Source organism: Ambystoma mexicanum, chromosome 6p (assembly GCF_040938575.1).
Source record: "Ambystoma mexicanum isolate Mex_15411 chromosome 6p, UKY_AmexF1_1, whole genome shotgun sequence".
Classification (NCBI taxonomy): Eukaryota; Metazoa; Chordata; class Amphibia; order Caudata; family Ambystomatidae; genus Ambystoma; species Ambystoma mexicanum.
Window position 1 is genome coordinate 1,463,315,775 of NC_090935.1, and position 16,519 is coordinate 1,463,332,293.

Consider the following 16,519-nt stretch of genomic DNA (forward strand, 5'->3'; position numbering starts at 1 on the left):
TGTAAAACTACCAAACAAATTCCGTCGACATGGACCGAGGCGGTGATTGTTCCAATTTTCAAAAAAGGAAATAGAGACAATCCGGCTAATTACCGCCCAATAGCCTTGTCAGACATCATTTTTTTTTTTTAAAACGTATTTTATTGGTTTTGATAGAAAAAAGAAAAAGAAAACGTGCAATACAACAAGAAATCAACATTGGTTTGAACTGGGGAGGAGACGGTGAGGGGGAAACAAGGGGGGGGGAACAAACAAATCAACAACAGTCTTCATGTTGTAGCAAACTTACAGTGGACGGGTGGGTTAGGGGCAATGACCCAAAGTTTCAGGAAGCAAGAGGGGTCAAACACAGGGGCGGTTCCACCAATGCCGGCATCCGAGCAGTGTCAATGCAGTGGTGTGGGACTTCAGGGGGGTTTGTAGTCAGCGCTGAAGCGTATGTCTCTGAGGAGGGCCTTCCATGATTCCAAAGTGCCACCTTCGGTTTCGCCACTGTTCGTGATTCCTTCCTGCCAGGCCCTGGTTTCAGCTGTTGTCCATCTCTCGAGTTCTTTGAGCCATCTCTCTTGCCTGGGGCCCGACGGCGTCTTCCAGGCCATCGCTATTGTTCTTTTAGCCAGGATACATGAGATGTCCATTAATTTAACAGCGTGCTTGGATTTGCTAGGTCTGGGGTAGGTCCCCAGGAGGCACTCGCCAGGAGTCCATTCGTATCTTGTCATTCCGGCGTCCATGCAGGTCTGTTTGGCCTTGGACCACAGTGCCATCGCCTTGGTGCAGGTCCAGAACATGTGAATCACATCTGCTTTATCATTCCCGCACCAGGGGCATGCAGGGGAGGATGTCTTATTGAAGGAGGCAACCCTATGTGGGGTCATGTATGTCCTGTAAAGAACGTTCAATTGGATCTGGCCAAACCTGGTGTTCCTGGATACTTTTTTGGGAAATATCAGCGCTCTTTCCCATTCTTTATCTGAAATCGGGGTCTCAAGGTCCGCCTCCCATTTTGTCCTCAGATCTTCGCATTTAGGGTTGGTTTTATCACATAGTCTGCTGTAAAGCCTGGAGACAGGTCTCCAGCCGTCCGAGAGGTCATGCATCTCTTGTAGCAGAGGGTCAGGGGAGGGCTCCTCCGGCCATCCGGTCCATTGTTTCTTAGCAGTTTGTTTGAGGCGATGGTACCAGAGGAACTGGCCCGGGGGAATTCCATCGGCAGCCTTAAGAGATTCGAAATCCCTGAATTCTCCCTCCTCATACATGTCGCTCCATGTGTAAATGCCGGCCTCTTCCCACCTCCTTGCCGTAGAGATGTCTGCAGCCGTTCGACAGGTGTCTGCTAGGATGGGATTGTCCGGAGAGTATGGGTGTCGTATTCGCCTGATGCAGCAGGACCTGGCCCATATCTTTCTTCCCAGGTCAATCACCATGGAGGGGACCGGGGGTTGCCATGTAGGGTGCCATAGGATCTCCTTGGGGATCACATTGTCCAAGGGTTGCCTCAGCAGTTCGGTCTCTGCTGAAGGCTCATCCGAGAGCCATCTCGTTATGTGACTCAGCTGGGCAGCCAGGTAGTACAACTGGAGATCCGGTAACTTTATTCCGCCTTCTTTGTGTGGGAGAGAGAGGACGGACAGCGACAGTTTATGCCTGTGTGGGCCCCAAAGGAAGTCCCTGATGATGGCCTCCAGCTTCTTGAAGAAGGACGGTCTAATGTAATGGCAAATGTTTACGAAGAAATACAGGAATCGGGGGAGTACGATCATCTTGACAATCGCTGCCCTGCCCACCATGGCCAATGGGAGCTTGGACCAAAACTTTATAGAACTTCGGAGACTCGTGATGGCGGCCTCGGTGTTGTGTTCATGCATGAGTAGCGGGGTGTGGCTTATGTTGATCCCCAAATAACGGAACTGGACCAGTTGCCAGCTTATTCCTATCTCTGGGAGATTGTTTTCCGGAATGTTGCGTAAGCCCGCCAAGGGGAAGGCAGAGGACTTATTCCTACTAAAGCGGATCCCTGAGTACTTCGCATAGTTGTCCAGTATCTCCAACGCGGTTGGCGCGTTAACTTCGGGGGAGCTTAGGTAAAGAAGGACGTCGTCTGCATACAAGGATATTATGTGGTGTGCATTGCCCACCTTAATGCCAGCATCGAAAAGCTGCTGCCTGAAGTATAATGCAATCGGTTCCAGGCCCAGTATGTACAGCATGGGTGATAACGGGCAGCCCTGCCTTGTTCCCCTTTGTATATCCCAAGCCGCTGAAACCACTCTTCCCGTTCTTACTCTCGCCGTCGGGGAATTGTAGAGGACCTCAACCCACCTGATGAAGCCCCCTCCAAAGCCAAATCTTCTCAGGACCTCCCTGATCCACTCCCAGTATATGGAGTCGAAGGCCTTGATGGCGTCGAGCGACAACACCGCCAGGTCCTCGTCCCTGTCATATGTTTCGGCCATTACATGCTGCAACCTCCGGAGGTTAGCAGTGGTGTTACGCCCAGGAACGAATCCGTTCTGATCTTCGTGAACGATGGAACCCACCACCCTGGCTAGCTTGCGGGCCAATATGGATGTGAGGATCTTGGCATCGTAGTTTAGCATAGCCAGAGGGCGATAGGACTCACAGTCGGTGGGCGATTTGTGTGGCTTGAGCATGGGGACTATTATGGTTTCCTTCATGGTGTTGGGGAGAATCCCATCCGTGTGTGCCTCCTGGTAGACCTCGTGGAGAACTGGGGCAAGGATGGACTCATACGCTTTATAGAACTCAGGTGGGAGGCCGTCACTGCCAGGGGCTTTGTTGTTGGAGAGGGACCTGATTGCCCCTTGAACGTCCTCAAGAGTGATCTCGGTTTCCAGCTCCTCTCTCTGCTCGAGCGAAATGTGGGGAAGTTCTATCTCCTCGAGTGTGTCTATGATGTCTGCAGCAGGAATCTGGGTCTTGTGGGTATACAGTTCTGTGTAGAATTTAGCAAAGGCTTCATTGATCCCTAGCTGAGTCGAGTGGGATGACCCATTAGCGTCCCGTATCTCCACTGGGAGATGTTTGGGGTGTTCCCGTTTGCAGAGCCATGCTAGTAGTCTTCCCGGTTTGTCCGATTCTTTATGAGATCTGGCGGTGTGCGTGGCGAAATCAAATTTTTCCAGTCTTTCCCATGCCTGCTGACATTCTGTGCGGGCTTCCTTCAGCTTGGTCTCTGTCTCCATAGAGTTGTCGCATGTGGACTCCAGTCGGGAGATCTCAGCTTCCTGTGCTTCCAGGGTTCTCCGCAACTGCCTGCGAGTTCCGCCGGCTCTCGATATGATTTCGCCTCTGGTCACCACCTTCATTGCTTCCCATAATGTGCCCCAGGAGGGGACCGAACCGATGTTGTTCTCCAAGTATTCTTCCAATTTTTCGGCAAGGGTTTCCCTGAACTCGAGGTCCGCAAGTGCCGCGGTCGGCATCCTCCACATGGGGATCGGGGGTCTGGGGCCTCTCATTTGCCATAACATGGTCAGTGGGGAGTGGTCGGAGATCGTCCGCCCCAGGTATTCTGTGGTTGCTATGTGTGGGGTAAGTTCCTTATTGATGAACAGATAGTCAATTCTTGTGTGAACTCCGTGTGGAGCTGAGTAGTGGGAGTAGGACCTGTCGGTCGGATGGTGTTCCCTCCAGATGTCCACTAAGTTGAGTTGCTCCAGAGTTTCCCTCAAGGCACCGGATGTGAGGCTGCTCGGGCGTGGGGGGGGCAGCGATCTGTCTGCACTCGTGTCAGCAACACAGTTGAAGTCCCCTCCCCATATGAAGGTGCGGTCCCGGTACCGAGTCAGCTTCGTTATCAATGTGGCGAGGTACGCCGATATCCCGTGATGAGGGAAGTAAGAGTTGATGAAGCAGACTGGGGTTTGTTCCAATGTGCCCCAAATCGCTGTGAATCTCCCTTCTTTATCTTGTTCACTTCCCTCCATCTGGAAGGGGACGTCCGGGCTTATCCATATTAGCACCCCTCTGGCGTATTTAGAGTAGGGGGACCCTCTAACAGTCCCAGCCCATCGGTCTGCAATTTTAGACATGGCCTCCGTCGTGAGGTGAGTCTCTTGAAGGAGTGCAATGGAGATTTTCTTCCTCCTGAGGTAGGACTGTATACGATTGCGCCTGAGGTATGAGCCCATGCCCCGCACATTCCAGGTCATTACAGTAAGCTGTGCCGCCATCCGGTTCGAGTTTCAGATTTGGTGTGGGACTCTGGGGTCCGACTCCACTTCAGTCTTGTTCGGGTGGGCTGCAGGGGGGATACCACTGCATTTCGTTCATCGGTGTCATGTCCCAGACCCATCTCGGTCTGCGTTGGCAAAAGAGGCATGAAGACTGTACAACTAATAAAACTAACAACAAAACTTAAACTGGTGCGCCCAGCAACTACAACATTGTCGCGGTGCTCAGGCGCTCTCGAGCCGTCGGAGCCCATCCGGGAGTCGGGCGCGAGCTGGGTCAGGCGGGTGCCCAGACCGGGTAAATACTACGCTGGGGGTGGGGCAAGGGCCTGGCGGCAGAGCCGAACGAGGCCGTTTCCAAGTGAAAAAACTGTAGTTGGATTATCTTCTGTATTCCGGTCTCACGTGCGATGTTTCTTACATGGGGGTCGCTGGGGGGTTAGGTCTCGGTCTGTGAGTTGTCCTTGCCATCCGCCAGGTTATTATCCTCAAGCCACATGTTGGCCGCATCTGGGTTCTCGAGAAATACCACTCTCTCCTTGTAGACAACCCTTAGGCGCGATGGATAAAGTAGTCTATATTTTAGGTTCAGTTGTCGGAGCCGGGCTTTTATCGGGACAAATGAGTTCCGCTCTCTTTGTACCTTCTGCGTGTAGTCCGGATAAATGGAGATTTTGGAGTCTCCTCGCTCGATGGGGCCCCCCTCCCTGGATCGCCGTAAGATAGTTTCTCTGTCCTGAAAGTTCAGTATCTTAGCGATTATGGGTCTGGGGTGCGATCCGGGGGGAGGGCGCCTCTGAAGGGATCTGTGGGCCCTTTCGACAGAGAATCCCTGGGTCAATTTGCCGGCCCCTATTTCTTGTAGCAGAAGGGTTTCGACGAAGGATGTGGTATTTACTCCCTCGTTCCCCTCCGGGACCCCCAGGATCCTGATGTTGCTCCGTCTGGCCCGACCTTCGGCCTCCTCCGCCTTTTCCTCCAAAAAGGTGACTTTCCTCTTCAGGAGGACAACTTCGGACTTTATGGCTGTGATGGCCGTGGAGGCTTCCTCTGCCGACTGTTCAACGGTCGCGACCCTCTCCGTTAAGTTGCGAGCGTCTTGGCGGATCAGTTGAATATCGACTTTGAATTCGTCGATCTTGGAGTCTATATGCGTCTTTAGCGAGGCTATAGCATCAAGTATCTGAGAGTGGTTATCGGCCGCCACCTCTTCGCTCGACTGGGCAACTTCAGAGGAGCTGGCCTTGGAATGAGTGGGGGTCTTCGCCCTGGTGGAAACAAAGGAGTCCATGGTGGCGGCTCTGGTCTTGTTCTTGGCGGCCATCTTGGGGCGATGGTTGCGGGTGTTTTAGGCCTCAAAAGTTAGTTCACTTGTGAGATCACTGGTGGGGCCCTTCACCTGGCCAAATATCGGGCCGTGAGCTGTGGTCTGCCCCCGTGTGTGATGGTGTGGTCCGTAGAGGTGGTCTCTAGAAGAGCGGAGCCTCTCTTTTGCTGCTGCCTCTCCCCGCCGGGCCCTGGAATCCGTTGGGGGAGGGGGTACCCCTCGCAGGCACCGCTATGCTGTGCGGGGCGCCATCTTGGATCCAGTAAGAACGGGAGGGGGGGAGAACCGATTCAGGGCCACCGGAGTCTCAGGGGGGTCCAATTTGGTGGGCCCAACAACTATTCAGGTGCAGGGCTGCTTCGCCCAACCGCTCGTTCCTTTTCAGAAGTCGGGGTCGCACGCGAGCCGGAGAAAAAGGATCAGGAAACGGCGTCTCGGCCGGAGCTCGGCGGATCAGCTACCGCTCGCCATCGGCGCCAAGCCACGCCCTGCCTTGTCAGACATCATGGCAACATTTCTGCAACTCTGCTTCTTTCCAGATTCCAAAAGTGGGCACGAAACTCTCCATCTTTAGACCCCCCTGCAATCGGGTTTCGTAAAGAACGCTAGCACCAGTATTAACATCATGATTCTGAACATCATAAAAGAAAACATAAAAAACAGTGCCCCGAAAGTGTTCCTAGCGTTCATTGATCTGTCGCAGGCTTTCGACAAAATTAGTCGACAAAAACTGTGGTCAAAACTAACCAACTGGAACTGTCCCATTGAAATTCTGGAGCCAGTAATCGCACTCTACACAGATACGACTATCCGAGTTCAATTAAACCGGCAAGGCATGTTATCCAACCAGATTAAGTCTGAACGTGGAGTCAAACAAGGCTGCCCTCTCGCGCCGGCCCTTTTTATCGCCTTCCTGTGAGACTTCCAGTACACCCAATCATCGATCAGAGTATTTCCACCTAAAGTAGAAAATAACCCAGTGCCAAGACTGCTCTAGGTGGACGATCTGATCCTTATGGACCATACGCAAATAGGTCTCCAGCGCCAATTATCAAACTTGGCAAAATATATAACGGCAAATGACCTGGAGATAAATACCGAGAAATCTAAAATCTTGATCTTGGCCAACAAGCGTCCCAAAGGCAGAGCGAGCGGCAACTGGTACCTCAACAATATAAAGATCGAGATAGTGACAGATATAAAGTACTTGGGTATAATGATTGACAAATCTAGGTCTGAGAAATCAATGTATCAGGCCCTCTGGAGCAAAGCAAAAACGTTGACTACACAAACAAGGCTAATTGACCGCAAATATGGGAAATTTTCCCTTTTACCAGCGATCCAGTTTTACAAACAGAAGGTGGTCCCCTCGTTAACCTACGGAATGGACGTGGCGTTAAACATACAAGAATCAATATGGCCAAAACTCGAGGGATATCTCTGGAAAGTGGTCCTGGGTCTGCCTAAATCTACATCGATATCAGCCATCAGACGTGAGCTTGGCCTGCTGTCATTGGCGGCTTCAGTGGAACAAGGGCAATTGAGAACCCTGAGGAAAATCTTAAAGCCAGAAAACCTTTCTATCTATAAAATGATTCAGGCAGAACGCCACTAAGGGCGCTGCAAAGCCCTGAACACTTGGGAGCAGAAACTCATGCTGAAGCTTAAAGATCTGGGTTGTACCCAAGATGACTTAATACAAAATCCTGAAAAAGTCAAAGCCAAAGTGGAAAATGAAGACTGGATCAAAACGTGTGACACGGCTACAGCACACAAATTACTACACCATCTACCCCCAACTACTAACAAATTGAAACTCCCGCTAAACTACTGTATAAAATTTCCAAATAAGAACTTTCAGAAATTTTACATGAAAATAAGACTAAATTTATTCCAACTCAAGAAATCCGGGCCATCCGCTACTGAACAGCTTCGAAAACGTGTAGACTCTGTTCAAATACCGAAATGGCGGAAACAGCAAGGCATTTGCTCCTGAATTATCCTAAAACAGCCTACCTGCGCGAAGCCTTTTTGTTACCTCTATTCAACGACTCCTCGCTGAGAGAAGAACACCTATGGTGGTGTAATTTGGTAGCAGGAGAAAAGACGAAATGGTCAATTGTCGCAGTCAAGATGCTGGAGGCAGCTCTGAAACAGGCCACAGAGACTGAAAATCCACCCATCAGCTAACTACCTAAGCCAGACCTCTTCGATCATTACTATTAATTTCTACTTATAAATTTACTGTGAACTGTTTCTTGTAAAAATCAATTTCCTTTTTGGTTATAATCAAGTAAAAAAAAAAAATTAAAACAAAATAAATTACTTGAATAAGTTACTAAGATTACCCTGGGCATACCAATTGCTCCCTCTTATAATCTACGAGCACAATAGGAAGCTGTTGCTTCTGGGTGGATGAAACGGTCCTCAACCAGCAAAGAGTAATAGCAATAATATAAACTAGCATTGGCAAAGCCAACAGTCTGGGCTTTTGTGTAGGCATGGGTAAGGCACTTGCCAAGCACTACCTTAGTGATATTAACTGTTCATTGATGGAAGCAGGTGCAAAGAGTACCTCAGCATCTAATAGCAGTGCCTGGCAAATGCCTAATACTTACACACAAGCCACAACTGTTGGCTTTGACAAGGCATGTTTTTAACAGGTCTTCGCGGAAGGACACACCTAGTGCTTATAAATTGAGTGGCTGAAGGCAGATCGGGTTAACACCTTTTTATTGGCCTAGTAACAGGTTTACAACTCCAATTAAGTCATAAACTCTCAGAATACTGCTTCGAAAAAACACCAGCAGGCACTTTGATTGCAGAATTTGACGGTAAGGCTTGATTAAAGAAAGCTCAAAGAGTTTCCATAGAGCAGTGTTTTGGGCCGGGAGGGGCGGGAACTGAGTGGGAATGGCCATAGGGATTAGCATGACCATGGGCACGTAACCAAATAATACCTACAAGCTGTGTGTTCCCCCTCATATGGCATTTCTCCCTATCTGTACTTTAATGCAAAGGTTTCGGTTTATAGGAGGCGCAAGCGCCACCCTATAGCCCAAACTAAAAAGTACAGGTGGTTCAAGGGCAGATGGGCTTCCCACAATGTCAGATGAAAAGTTAAATGAATTGCTGCGATTTGGCAGAGCAGGGTTTCGTCCCTATAGCTAGGCGCAAGAGGAAACCTAGCTGCCAGCAGCCTGAGACAGAAAGCAAAATCCACTTACTGTCTCCTGCCAATTGCTGCAATGCATTTCTTTGTGAATCTGAGGACGTGTACAATGCGATCCCACAGCACAATGAAAAAAGCCATTTAAGGGAGCCAACTGCACGAGGAACACAGGGCGCTATGTAAAATGGTTTCTCCTTCAGGAGGAAGTGGCACCTAGCTACGCATGATGCCAATGCCTCTAAATTGTACCAAAGAGGCAAATAGTGCAAGGAACACATTGCCAATGTCTCCATGAAAGGCTGTCTGCGTCTGTGCAGATATGTTTACTCCCCCAGGCGTAGTGTCATTTTATCACCCCACCAGCCCTGACTCTTACAATGTGACCAGTTACTATGCTTTTATGGTCAGATAGCACTCTTTGGTACCCCTCCTATTGGCAACGTTAGCAGGCACCTAAAACGGGCCTAAATTGTGAAGCCAAGGTTTGGTGGAAAAGAGTCTTTCAAAAAGTGCAAAACAAAGCATGGAAAGAAGGAAAGTTTCTGCGTAAGACTGACTTAGAGAACGCCCTTAACGTGACCACCATGTGACCACCTCCCCTGTTGCACCTTCAGCTGAAAGGGATTTCAACAGATCAGTGTTGGGAGAACAACTTGTAATTTGAACACACTCTTAACACACACAAAGACTCAAAGGGCCTCATCTACGAGTTGTACGAGTCACTCTTGACGAGGGGTCACATAGGACCACGGAATACTCGGAAACAATAGTCCACTGACGTCCAGCTCACTGATGAAACAGATGTGTGTCGTGTTATTTATAAAGCGGTCTGGCCATCTATCTTAGGGGCCCAGTATAAAATGCACAACAGTAGAGTTGTGTTGGGATGGCGCCTCACCCACTCAAGACTTTCCAAAATGTAGCCTGCCCTTCGCCCTTTGTGTTGGAGAAGTCGTGGCTTGAAATGAACACACTGGCACGTGTGGTGGCAATGTCCCCTTAGTAAGATGCGTTTGGAAGGAGGTGTTAGGGTGGGTCAAGGACATAGATGGCATAGAAAGGGGGCAGTGCAGGGTAATGCAGCATATCTAGTGGTGCCTCACATGCAGAGGAACCTGCTTCTAGAGGCGAGAGTCTGCCTTGCCCGCCGCCACACATGAGTGGTGGAATGATAGGACATATATGACAAGGAAAGCTGCGATACTACTGGAGTCACACACCCATATCGACATGGAATGGTTGCCTTTCTTAGAATACTATAACCTATACAAGCAGACAGACAAAATACGAAAGAGCCCACTTAGATGCGATGACTAACATCGAATCAGACCCCTGTACCCTGCGAATCCCTCCTCACCGCCCATACTAGTCATTGCTGGATCTGGCAAATTCGACTCCCATCAAAGGTATTCCCAGCACCCTTTATCTCCATCATCCCAATGTGGGGAGAGGAGGTTGGGTGGGGGGGGGGGGGTCTTCGACGGGACATTCAATAGGAGAAATGTGATTGTACTATTGCACTGATCTGACTACGGGATTCAAATTGGGATGGCGTATAGGATTTGTATTGTGCTGAAAACAGTATTGCTCGCGCGTTTTATTTTTGTTGTGATAGTGTTCCCTTCTGAAAACATCAATAAAAACACATTTTTAAAGCAAAGTGCAAAAGAAATGCTCCCTCCATGACTTCTCGGGCAGGTTTTTTGCCCTCGAAGGAGGAGAATACTGGCGAGTGACGCTCGCATTTTCTTTTTGTTGTGATATTGTTCCCTTGTGAAAACCTCAATAAAAACACATTTTTTTTGTTTTAAAGTGCAAAAGAAATGCTCCCTCCATGACTTCTCGGGCAGGTTTTTTGCCCTCGAAGGAGGAGAATACTGGCGAGTGACGCTCGCATTTTCTTATTGTTGTGATATTGTTCCCTTGTGAAAACCTCAATAAAAACATTTTTTTTAAAGTGCTAAAGAAATGGTCCCTCCTTGACTTCTCGAGCAGGTTTTTTTGCCTGTCAAGGAGGGGCATACTGGTGAGTAACTGTTCGTTCACAAGGCCCTTTGCCCTGGGTGCTCGGAATTCCAGGAAAATGCTAATTGGGTGCCTGCTGCTTTCATAATCAGCAAAGTCACAGAGTGATTACAAGTGGGAGCGCCAACCTTCAAGAACACACCTCTGCAGTTGCCAGGCTTACATGGCGAGTAGCACCTCTACTTGAAAGTATCCACCGACATGGTTATCCTGTCACGTGACCTGACTGCAGATACAGCAGATAACGCCGGAGCGATAATGTTTGGAAACACTTGCTAACTATGCCAGTCGATACCTGTGATGTGGAAATCAGGTGTGTGAGGGCATAAAAAGGCGTGGGAAGGCAGGCTTCTCTAGAGGACAGAAAGGAGAGCAGAGCTTAATGATTGCACGGGTTCAGCCTCGCGCTTCTGGGGATCACCTGACTGGCAGAAAGACGGCATGCGGTTACCATGGCAACTCACCTGCACTCCATTCAGTGAGGCGACGCCCATGTATAGGAAGACCCCGTAGAGCACAGGCATGGGAATAAACTGCAGGAAGGAACAGAAGAGGGACACACCATTAATACTGATAAGCGCACAACACTGAACACTGTCACAAAAGCAGTCCCTGAAACCTATGAACCCAGAGTGTAACTTTCTGTGAGCGCAGTGATTCTGTAATGATAACAAATACATATTATAATGAACACACATACTTTTGTCCAAACTCTCGCTTGACATTTTACTGTACTCTCAGCATTTGCGTCTTCCACCCCTAGAGAACACAATACCACATGGCGCATAACTCACCCACTCACGTGAGCGCCATTGCCTCTTCAGCAGCCTACGCCACCAAGTTCTTGAATGCATTCAGACCCTTCCTTTCCAAAAACCACTGTCGAACCATCACCTGTGCAATCATAGGATCCAGGCTCGACTACTGTAATGTTCTAGTCACAGGTACCTCCACTGGTAACATCCACAAACTCCAAGTCACCCAAAACAATGCCCTCAGAGCAGCCCTTAATATCCCAAAAAGAGAACATATCTCCAGAGCAAGAAGAGAAGCACATTGGCTCCCCGTCCATGAGCACATCTCCTTCAAAACCCTAGCCATTGCCCACAAATCCCTCTCCAACACAGCTCCCGCTTACCTCGCCCAAGAATCACTGTAGGCCACGCCCCTACACCCACCAGCTCACTGTGCCCAAAGTAAAGAAATGCAAAGCTGGTGGCGCAAGTTTCCCCTATTTGGCTCCCAATCTCTGGAACAGCCTCCCACCATCCCATAGGGCAGAAAAATACTCCTGGCTTTACCGCAAAGCGCTCAAAACTCAGCTCTTCTCCCAAAACTCCCCCAGGCCACCGCCCCTTTCCACCTGAAAACTAACAATGTCATACCCCTTTACTTTATGAGATTGTCATTAGAACCACATGTACTGGTATGACCTGCTTATTGTATGTACTGCATGGCGTAAGCATGATTACTTGACACGTTCCTGCAACAGTGCCTCAATGCCCACGGGTTGTATGAGCGCTATACAGATGAAATAAATAAAGAAATAAATCATCTTGAAAATGACCTTCAGGTTTGAGTATGTGCCATTTCGAGAAAAAAGAGTCAAAGTACTGCCCCAACGTCCTTACCCCAACACTCAAAGATTGCTGTTTACATAATTCGAATGACAAAAGCACGTTGCTAGCCATAAAATGCATTGTGCAAACTAGACCTGGGGGAGGCAGAGATTTCATGGGAAGAGCCGAACCTGGGGTTCTAGCATGGCTCTTTGGGTCCACCACGAGCCGAGTCCGGGAAATGGGGTGACATGTGATTATAAATAACCAAAAAGAAAAAAAAGAAAGAAATATTAATGTAGAAAACAAAAATATCGATTATCTTTTAAATTGGGGGAAGGGAAGCAGCCCTCCAGGTCCCCCGTTTCCCACACTTCTAATACCACCCGCACCCCCATACCATTTAACCCCTTAGCCCCACCTATTTATTTTTTATATTTTCTACGTAAATATTTCATTTGATGTTTTATTTTCGTTATAATCACTGCATACTGGTAAATGGCTGTGCAACATGGGGGGTAAAGGGGTAAAAAAAAGGGCCGTTGGCAAGGGAAGGTATTGGGGCAATAAAAGAGGCCAAAGCAGTTTGGGGCAAGAAAAGGGACTGGGGCAGGAAAAGGGGCTAAAGGTAGCAACAAAAGGGGATAAAAAATACTGGGGGCAACACACTTGGCTAAAGGGGGTGGGGCAACAAGGGACAAAAACAGGGGGGACTGATGGGCAACAATTGGCTAAAGGTTTTGGAGCTACAAAAGGGGCATGTACAGAAACGAAAGGGTGATGGGGCAATAAAAGGGCAATGCCCCGAGATGGTGGTCAGGCCAGAGCCCTAGGTGGGGCTCGGGTTGGCCGGAGGCCCTCTGAACTCACCCAGCTCTAGAAACCAGGCAAGGTTTCAGAGTCGTGCTTATCTCTGCTTTCTTGTGACCCCAAAAAGGTTTTGTATTTAGCCTAAGGTTATTTCGGGCGATACAAATTATGGCTTCACGCGGCGATGCCCCAACATGGATCCACTAATGTTTCAAGTCGTTACTGAATACAATGCCTAATTGCTAAATGATATGGTGGGAAGTATACTTTTCTGGCAGAAAAATATGTATTAATTTTCCATATCATATGATATTTTGAATCTTTGATCCTTGGTGCTATACAAAACCTTTACACCATTGCCAAACTCTCCAAGTGGAGCATGATTTGCTGTTTTCTCTGCCAACACCGCTGAGGATTTAACAAAGCCTTGTATTCTCAGCACTTGTGTTTAGAACTTTGCATGTACACAGCAGGAAACCACTGTTAAGTTGCAAGGGCTTCTCTTTACGGTTGGCGGTCGTCTTCGTGGCCTAGAATCAGATTGCATGCAACCCAGCTACCGATTAGACTACAGGAGCAAACTTGCATCTTCCTTGGCCACCATTGTAAATTGTCCAAACTCTCCTAGATGTCCATAAAATACTATGTCAAACTTATGTCTTATTGGGTGATAAAGCCTGAGGTGGTCCTGGAAGGTAAAGGCCCACCAGCCCAAGGTAACATCGAGAGCTGTGGTCCAGTGTGGATGGTATGGTGCACCCATGAGGGCTTTATCACCATTAGCACCCTGGGTGTACAATCTGGGGTGCTAATGCTAATGGTTACATATTTTGGAAAATCATGGCCGAGGGCTCAGAGAGAAGACCCACCTCCATTTCTATGCCAGAGTGTGAAATCGCAGAGCACGAGCAAATGGGAGAGGGGAGAAGAGGGTTCGGAGGTGGGATAAGGAGGTCAGATGCGGGTTGAGTTTATTTGTTACTTTTTGGGAAGGGGCTGATGATGGACCCAAAGGCTTGTAACCAGCAGCAAGTTGTAGCAGGGCAGAAGTCAGGGGGCGGCAAGGGACCGGGCATACCATAAGCAACCAACAGAGGTAGGGCGAGCTCAGAATCTGAATAACCTGACTAGTTGCCGGACCTCAAGAGGGTCCTAATAAATTAGTAATCAACTATCGGGCAGTGGAATTCAGCTCCTGGACATACTGACGTATGGTGATCTGGGCCACCAAAGGCCATTTTGTTGCAGGATCTCTCCCAAGGCACATCCATGACAGACTCGAAAACCCAACCAACCAGATCCCTATTTGCCAAGCACTTCACCATCCTCACCTGCATTTCCATACACTTCCGTGTCAGATGCGGGCACAGTGCACCTCTACCTCTGGTGAAAGAGCTGCTCTCGGGAGCTCCAGTCAAGCAGCACATCAGGGATCTCGGGGGCAAGGGCTTCACATTGAGGGGCAGAACCTTCAGAGCACGGACCCCAGGGGCACAGGAAGAGTTGGAGCCAGGATCGCCGTTTCCTCACGGTCACTACGGTATCAGAAAGGCAAACCTCTCTACTCCACCGAATAGTCAGCAGATAAAGACCCAGAACAGGAAGCAGGCAACACCTCACCCTCTGGCGCTCATCACAAGCACACACATGATGGTATTCCGATGAGGTTTATATGTGCCAGCACATGAGAAATCACCAATGACTTTATATTACCTCCACGTCCCGCTTCCTGGTCCAGTACTTACCTATGAGGGAAGTACTCCTTCTTTCCCATGCACCTCCCCTGTTCCTGGGAGTAAAACCCTCCCCTCATACCAGCATGCATTCGTTTTTTAAATTCTTGCCTGACAGCAAAGACTCTGGTGGGTGGCTGTGCTACTTACTGTTCGATCCTCTCTCTGCTGTGCTTAGAGGGACACCTTTCCAGACTCCCCCAAGGAAGGCGAGCAGCAAGGCTGACAAGCCGGATGTGGCCAGCAGTGCCTCCTCATGCCCCTGCTGAGAGAGGGGCTTCGGTTGAGTAGGATGTTGCAGTCCGGGTGTCCTGGTGGCTAGGATGGCAGACGGCAGGCCGGCACACTCCAGGGGCTCTTTTTAGGAAGGGAGCGCTGAGCTCCTCTTCAGCCCAGGGTGCAGAATTGCCAAGCCTGGGCAACAAGGTAAGTTGAGGGACGGCGTGGAATGGGTGGCGGCCATCTTGCGTTGAGCGCATGGAGCTCATAATGTACAGGAGGGGCACGTTTCCTGCCATGGGGATGTGCAGGGAGCAATGAAAATAAAAGGTAGTTCTGGCGCGTCAGCTCTGCAGTTGGCTTGTGCGTGTGAGGACTAGAGGACTCTCTGGTCTATTATCTTTTGGTTGCTACCACGTTGAACTCCAGATCAAAGTCTCTCAAAAGGAGACAACATAAAAAGAAAAGAGTGACCAGGCCTATGTCTGTAAAGAGGATGTGCACATTTTCAAGAAAGCCCAGGCTGCTTCGTCCTCATCTTCCTGGTGCTCCTCTGAAGTCTCAGATTAGAACGAGGAGGATCGAAAAGGGAATCATTTAGACAAGGAATCGATGGTGAGGCTGCTCTTGCAAGTGGCAGTGTACATGGGTTTTCAGAGGACCCCCTCCTTCGCTTTAAACACACATTGAGGGCCAGCCTTCCTCTTTGACAGTAGGTGAAGGAGGACGTTTTAACTGGAATGACCAGAGAGTGCCTGTGTCCCTAGATTTACGACCAGGTTTTACCCACGTAGGGCGTAGGAGAAGACTTCCACAAGCGGTGGTGGAGGATACGATAATACCTAGTTTGGTGGGAAGATCTCCTATGTCTCCAGAAGAGACAATAAGAGAGAGAGATTGGGGATAAGAAGGTGGATTCCATTTTGTAGAAGGTCTATGCTAGGTCCAATCTCGTGTTATGTACAGCAACGTATGCCGCATATAATGCTGAAACCGTCCTGGGATCCATAAGAACACTGGCCCGCACATTGGAGGAAGGGGCAGACCATGCGCCATTCTTACAGGTTTTAAAGAGGCACATTGAACTCCTTTCGGACTTAGCCTGTGATAAGGTTAAAGTGGCTGCTATTTTCATGGGTGCTGCCATTTCGGGGAGAAGGCGTATGCATGCTAGGGATTGGCACACTGAGTCCTATCAAAACGCCACTGCAATGAAGATGCCTTTTGAAGGGAGAAAGTTGCTTTGGGCGAATTGGAGGACAAAGTCCATCAGGTCTTCAAAACCAATATCCATGCTGGCAAACTATGCAGAAAGTGGCCGACGAAATCCAGACCTTTGGGGGAAAGTGTGAAAAAATATGGCAGGACCAAGCAACTCAATAAAGGATCGCAGAAGAGCTGGGGGAAAGGAAAGCAGCAGACCCCGAGGAAGATAGGAAAAACGCCATCTCCAGTGCATACTCAGAAGACCTGATGTC

General features: G+C 49.2%; 1 protein-coding gene across 7 annotated transcripts in view; it reads right to left on the bottom strand.

Annotated features, from left to right (window-relative positions):
• The window catches only part of SLC4A4 (solute carrier family 4 member 4), a 1,258,962-nt gene that overhangs the window by 71,680 nt on the left and 1,170,763 nt on the right, over positions 1-16,519 (bottom strand). For all 7 annotated transcript variants that reach the window (XM_069626273.1, XM_069626270.1, XM_069626272.1 and 4 more), the window contains one exon: positions 11,185-11,253. In XM_069626273.1, coding sequence (XP_069482374.1) covers positions 11,185-11,253 — 69 coding nt within the window. The remainder of the gene's footprint in view (positions 1-11,184; positions 11,254-16,519) is intronic.